Source organism: Bactrocera latifrons, unplaced genomic scaffold (genome assembly GCF_001853355.1).
Source record: "Bactrocera latifrons isolate USDA-ARS-PBARC rearing strain unplaced genomic scaffold, ASM185335v1 scaffold_165, whole genome shotgun sequence".
Classification (NCBI taxonomy): Eukaryota; Metazoa; Arthropoda; class Insecta; order Diptera; family Tephritidae; genus Bactrocera; species Bactrocera latifrons.
The window spans coordinates 693,705-701,016 of record NW_017535130.1 but is presented as its reverse complement, the minus strand read 5'-3'; the positions used below and the strand labels follow the sequence as shown (position 1 = coordinate 701,016).

At 36.5% G+C, this 7,312-nt stretch overlaps 1 protein-coding gene across 1 annotated transcript in view; it reads right to left on the bottom strand.

The window, feature by feature from the left end:
- Positions 1-1,379: 1,379 nt before the first annotated feature.
- LOC108966599 (piezo-type mechanosensitive ion channel component) overlaps positions 1,380-7,312 on the bottom strand; it is a gene marked incomplete at its 3' end in the record, with an annotated part of 89,886 nt that continues 83,953 nt past the window's right edge. The window contains 9 exon segments of the mRNA XM_018929590.1: positions 1,380-1,578; positions 1,716-1,770; positions 1,833-2,586; positions 2,649-3,028; positions 4,121-4,265; positions 4,334-4,672; positions 6,340-6,411; positions 6,474-6,754; positions 6,912-7,047. Coding sequence (XP_018785135.1) covers positions 1,380-1,578; positions 1,716-1,770; positions 1,833-2,586; positions 2,649-3,028; positions 4,121-4,265; positions 4,334-4,672; positions 6,340-6,411; positions 6,474-6,754; positions 6,912-7,047 — 2,361 coding nt within the window.

The window sequence follows — 7,312 nt, the reverse complement described above, 5'->3', positions numbered from 1 at the left end:
TGTATATATGTATATATAAATAAAGTCAGCTTGCTTTCTATGTCTATAGAGCCTAAAGCTGCGCTGCAGGCGCGTATATTCGACCATACACGGCTGAAACGCTATTGAATCGAACTATTTYTGAAGCGAATGCTAACAGAAGACAAAAAGTGGATCAAATACKACAATAATGTGCGAAAAAGATCATGGTCCAAGCGTGGTGAAGCTCAACAAATGGTCGCAAAGCCAGRATTGACGCCTCGAAAGGTCATGCTGCGTGTTTGGTGRGATTGGAAAGCTATCCTCCACTATGARCAGCTCCAGCCTGGTCGAACGATTGATTCTACATATGTCTCTAGCGGAAAAATGGCAACAAGTGGTTGACCAAAATAGTACGTATTTGGTTCATTAAAGGATATTATAAATAAAAATAAAAAAACTATCTACTAACGACTATCTTATATAATAATCCCCAACGTCACTCAACTTTAATTAAATGTATGATTTCACATTTAACTCAACCGAAAGACTGATCTCATTTCAATTAAACCCAAAGATACGAGTATAAGAACGCTTGAGTTCAAGTCTACTTGAAGTGGCCACCCTTGTTCAATACTAATATTTTGTAGTTGGTGCTGCGCATGTTCAGTCTTGTAGGACAGGAATGACAATGGAGAGACATTATTTCAAGTATCAACAACAACAGTAATACCACATGTTGGGAGTMMTTTTTTTATGTCTTTATAACAGTAACAGTCAAGTAGAAAAATTTGAATCCACAGGCACAGTGTAAATGAAATGTTCCCGTGCCAGTGAGACAAAGAAGTGCCTGTAGTGTCGAGGTGAGTGTTGACAAAGGCCCAAATCAGTCTCTCACATGTATTTCTCAAGCTTTGGGCATCTCTGCGAACCGCCGATATCGGACCACTATTGGATATAGCTGCCAAAAAAACTGACCGATCGATCGATCAAGTCTTTGTAGTCTACACGAAATTTAACATGGATAATGGATAACTCTCCAAGGCAGCAAAACAATATTTGAGCAAATTGTTAAGATCAGACCACTATTGTATATGGCTGCCATACAAATTGACCGATCGATATTGAGTCCTTGTACGGAAAACTTTGTTATTTGACAAAATATTTTGACGAAGTATGGCATGGATTATTCTTCAAGGCAAATCAACAATCTTCGAGCAAATTTGCAAATTCGCACCACTATAGGATGTAGCTGCCACGCAGACTAATCGATCAAAAATAAATCCTTGTATGGACAACTTTTTAATGCTATTCAAACTTAATAACAAGTTTTTGTATGGAAATTCATTTTTTGTTTCTGAAGGATATTGTAGCTTCGGTTCAACCGAAGTTAAAGTTTTACTGTTTTTTTATTTACTTACCCGCCTTTCGTTATGAAACTGAATGTAGACGGGAACTTCTTGTCATTGAAAGTATATATAACAATGCCAGAATTGCATTTATCCAAAGGTAATTTWTTCAATATATCCTCATGGAATTTATCTTCGCAAAAGTCTGCGATCTCCCACCAGATGCGCGCCGAAGAACTTGTGCGCATGCGTAGTAGCAGCGGGCGATAAGCTGCAATTTCGAGAAAGAAAAAAAAGCGAAAGTTGAAAAACATATATTAAGAAAATGTGATTATAATAGCTAACTGTAATTTGCCATGAATAGAGTTTTAAATTGGGTAGTTATATGTTTAAGAATTTTGCACTCACTTTGTCCAACTGGCATTAGTTGATGCACGATGCTGACATCACCCGAATTTAAGATCTGTAATTATCAAAACTTAAAGAAACTGCTTGTCAATGCACATTCGTACAACAACAAATTACCTTCACAAACTTCGGCACCAAATCGGGCAGCGGCACCACTTTCGAGGTRCCATTTGTCTCCAACATATTGATTAGATCTTCACGCCAAGCAAATGTTTCGTTCATCTGGAAGATAATCTCATCCGAAACTGTGCCCATCAAACTCTTATCGGGCGGTATGCGTGTAATCGAGTAGGCAAAGCTAGCGACAATTGTGCCATTCTGCTTCAACTCCTCCAGCAAACGCATACGATCCGGCGGTGAGATATTCCACAGCGATGGCGAATTACCGGGCAGCTTAATGGCCGCAATATCAGTTGCATCATAGCTGCTAAGGAATGTTATCGCCGCACGATCCTTATCATAGGCACCTTTCATATCGCTATACATAGCCTCGTCGAACGCAATAATATTATCGCGCGTATTCGTTTGATAGATCGGCGCATACGAACCRATACGTATGGATATGCTCACCTGCAGTGGTGTGTTCGATTGACCCACTGCATTGCCGAGCGCAAAGATGCACAAGGGACCCCAGAGCGCAATCACAATGGCGATTATGAATAGGCCACCCATAATTAGTTTKGTTAAAATCGGTTTCTTCGTCGCGCGTATAGCAGGGAAATCGGTTTCCATTTGYCGACTGCACTTAATGAAATATATATCCGCGAATATGTCCTCCATTTTCAGCCAATCGAAGAGCGTCATTGTGCTGTCCGTGCAGACCCAGTCGAGTATTGTGCGCAGCTCGTATAAGAACGGTATCGCCATGTAACTGTAATTAATTGTATATGCTTGTAGTGGATTTGTAAGCGTATAGAAGGAGTGTAGACTTACACTTTGAAGGACAACATGTTGATTAGTGAGAAACTCTTGGTTAGGAAGTTGCCTAARATACGTTTCGGATAACCGCATTTGATTTGATATGATGATAACAGTATATAGAAGCATTTAATGATGTAGAAAATAATCGGTGGCGCCAGCGAGTAGAAGCTKCGTTCCGTTACCGCGGGCACAATGAAGAACATCCAAATGTGTATGCCAATGACGGAGAGGAAATGGAATATGATTTTGTGCAAGAGCGCTTTACGCAAGTACAAAGCGCGATCGATGACGATCAACATGAATTGCACCAACAACATGATTAGGAAGGGTATCGGCACTTTATTCTCCTCCAAATAGGTTTGTACGCCGCCAGCGCTGTCAGATTGTTGAGACTATGAGACGAGAAGAATAGAAGGTAAGGTTATTTAAGTAAACAAGGACAATTTTTCGACCACTAGTGGTTGTTGTTCTAGCGACGGAAAAAATTCCGGAAATAATTTTGATAAATACTGATAAATACTAATACGTGATAAAAATACCCTAAAATTCCGTTTTCGTAAACGACTGTGTAACTAATTTTTTGGTGTTGGAGATGATACTAAGCGATGATCCGGTTACCCCACCGTCATGCACGAATATCGGCTGGTACAACGGCCAAAATAAAATGATTGCTTGCGAAAACGAAGAAGAATCGATCGAACTTTAAAAAGCCGCTATAAAGTATACCCCGGAGTAGGGCTGGTAGTGGTGGACAAAAAAACCATCCTGTCCAGGTCCATGGGAAGAATCTGAATCACGGCTACAACATTGCAGCCTGACCAAATAATGTAGCCCATTAGGCCTTTAATCCGAATATTCCAAGAAGGAGTCGGAAATTCCTTAAGACCTTCGAGGACCCGTAGCAAAATCTGGAGACTAAAAGGATCACAATACAGATCCTGCTCTTACTCACAACAGAATCTATGAAACCGCTGGCGAAAAGTAGCGAAGTTATCAATTATGGATTCATGAATGTGAGTTTCCTAACCTAAAAGTCTGACACTGAAGCTGCTAACTACCTAGCATTGGAAACCGAAGTGGCCGAAGTGAGTGTTTGTCGGGGTCTGGGCTTACAGACAGACTCTCGAAACTTTACATTGAATTAGAGAGCTCTGGAGCGACCCTCAGAAAGATGCAGGTAAAACAATTGATTTGGATATTCTAGAAATTAATCTCCATTGTGACGAGCTTAGTATACCCTCTTCAAGTTACAAATATAATTTATAGTACAACGATTACCAGATAATTCAAAGCTTTAGCGTTGCCTCAGTTTTGTCTATATCGTTACTATYTAGGTGATCTCTAGTGTATATAAACACATATTTATGTCAAATGTACGAYAGTCGGCTCTACGKAACTGGAACGGACCCGGATATTTATCCGGCCAAGGGCTGTCAACTTCGCAGAATTCGCTACAAAATGAAATCATATATAATATAACTTACGCCAAAWGCTGTAAATCCAAAGAGCAGTACGAAGAAATTGATAAAATCGCATAGGAACATTAATGCATACACATCGGCTGGCAGTCGCGATTTTGAGAGTAAATTCGAGAAGAATTTCCGCACAGATGACAGGTACTTGGCGCGTCTAAAAGGAAAAAAAAAAAATTATTTATTTATTTCAAAAAACATGAATTATTTGTTATTGTTACGCACTTTAAGTGTTTCAGTCGGCGCTGATAAGTATTCGAGCTCACAACACTGCTTCTGTYGCTTCTAGCATCCACTTCATCTGTGGCAGTCGCCTTGACAATTTGTTTGTTATTCTCTGAATCGGCACCACCTTCTTTTCTATTGTCATTGCCGTTCTCTTTCTTTTCATTGTCACCATTTTCCTCCTTATTCTCGCTGCGTCTTTCCTTTTTACTACGCCGTCGGACGCCATCGGCGGAACCAGGTGTATTATTGCTGGCAGCTTCTCCTTCCAGATACTCTATCGTGTTTACTCGGCTAACAGTAGACTGTAACTCATCCGCATTTTCGGGCTCCGTTCGCCTACGTAAGTATAGTTGTGTGCAAGGAGTTGGAAAAATATATAAAAAGAGTGGGAAAAATATTATTATATTGAAAAATTTATATAAACAGTTGTTTAATGTGTAAAAATTGATTATTTTTTTGAGAATGCTGTACAAATATTTTTTTTCTAAAATTCTATTGGTTTATAGATTTTAGTAATGTTAGTTCCGGCTTATTGACAGTTGGGAATTAAACTTAGAAAGAGAAACATGTCTTTATATCAAAGTTCGCGAAACCAAAGAAACCTATAAATGTGGTCAAAGAAGAGATTTTAAGAAAAATATACTTCTTCGTGTCTCTGGCTAGTTTTAAAATATTTTTTGGGTTTTTTGAAGGTTGATTAGTATATATGTATTTAATTTATACTTTTTATTAAATAGTTAACAGGAAGGTTTATTAGTATATATGTATTTAATTTATACTTTTTAGTAAATAGTTAACACTTTTACTAAACTCGTCAAACTTTGCTATTCTCTTACAAAAAATTATAATTTATACGTAGGTTGCCTTTTATATTTCGAGGTTTGGCAACACTAGTATGAAAATCTGGAAACTCACAATTTTATCGTAAATTTTGATATTTTTGGTGGCAGGCATACTCAGAACGTTTGACGTATGAGCGYTATTTGTGTAGTTTACAGTAAATTAAAATATTTTCTAAGTCAAAAAATGAAATGACATCGCGATTATTTTTTGCAACTTTCGACGCGGATTTAAATAAATTTATGCAACCAAGAGTTTACAGATTTCAAAAAAATCAATTTGCAAAAACACATATGAAATATTGTCCTAAATTTCCAAGTGGAAGTGGAAGGTTTTTTTTTTTTTWTTACAACTATTTGAAAGAAACTGTCGCGAAAATTTCTTTCTTTTGTAAAAATGTCTGTCAAAAATCTAATTTTCAGTTTTTTTTTTTTTTTTTAAGTTCTAAGTTAAGATTTTAACTAAAGCACGTATTTTTTCACTTTAGATGACAATGTAAGGAGTTATACTGAAAACGTGGGCACTTCTTTTTTCCGAGGGGTAACCAGAAATGGCGGCACAATGGCCAAGTTAAACATATTTTTTCCAAAAATTTCAGAATTTCGTTGTTAATAGTGTATGTTTGTAACAATAAATTTTTTTATGAAATATTTAATTTTTTATATCAGAAAAAAGTTTTTGAAAAAAGTTGTTTTTTACCCGAGGAAACTCATGTAACCCCTTAATGGAGAATATTTTGAAAAACAGTAGATCGATTTTTAATGAATAAAATTTGTTTTTTTCTCTATCACTAAATATAAAAGACAACCTACGTATYAAAGCTAGTGTTTACTGTTGAGTTYGCTGTGGCTGTGGCACCAAAGTGTTTTTAGTATGAAAACAAAATACCTTCTGCTCAGTTGCACGGCATTATCAGCTTGAATAAGTTTATAGTCGTTTTGCGAAATTATAACGCTCACTGGATACACATGCATATATACAATATATATATATACATATATATATATAAATTAGAATATTAATGTTAATTTCAATTCATGCGAAATGKATTTGGATTTAATTTTGAAAAAGTCCATGAAATTGCCATACCTCTTAAAATAAAATATTAGAAAAATTAAATTACTATAATATTTAWAATATTTCTTATTATGTAGATTACTTACGAGTCTATTTTAGCGACGCCACGAGGGAATTTATATTCCGACTTCCAGAGGCCGTGCGATTTCAAGATGAATCTAAAGAGAGCAAATTAATTAGTTAAATATACGTATTTAGGAGTCTACAAAGTCACACCAACCTGTGGAAGAACAACACCAACAGCAGCAACAAATCATAGCTTGCATAATTGGGGTTCAATTCMACGCCGAATATTTTTGCTGGAGCCAATGGTTCGTTCGGTAGATTTATATAATTGGCCCAAATCAATTTGTACTGGAATATGCATTTGATGAGCACAATCGCTTGTGTGTAGGCGATGAGTGTGACCCAGAATGTTTTTGTCGGACGCGGCAATGAGAGTGTGCCCCAAAGGAATACCATTAAAGGYAGCGGTAGCGAAATGATGCTGGCATTAACCACCTGTTAGCAGAAGAAAGGAGAGTAMGTAAGRGTAGTAGAGTTTTGTTTTTTAGGYTAARCRCACAGTAAAGTTATATAGGCAAAGATCAGAAGAATACTGTCATTATTMTTTCTTTTTTCATTTCGGATGACYGGGAATTTAGCTTGCGTGCATTACCTGATTAATAAACACGACCAAATAGCAGATTATGTCCGTATTCGAGAGCAAGGCATACCAAAGAGAAATGAGGAACTCAATGATGATATTGTGCTCACGAGCTGTAAAGTCTTCCTCCAGCATTACCAAGCTGTGACTATCGAAAATCGGAAGTGAAATAAATGTCAATTGAATTTTCTGTTATAAAAGCGATATTTAACAGTAAATAAGAGTATATTTTCTTATAAGGTAAAGTGCACTTGAGAAAAAATAACAAAAATAATAACCTAAAAAACAGTACTTAAGGTAATAAARAACATAATAATTAATAATCAAATTATTAAATTGAGATTAATTTCAGTTGACAACTCTTGAAGGTAAGCACTTCAAAAGCGCTTTAACTTTCAAGTAGATTTCGGTAA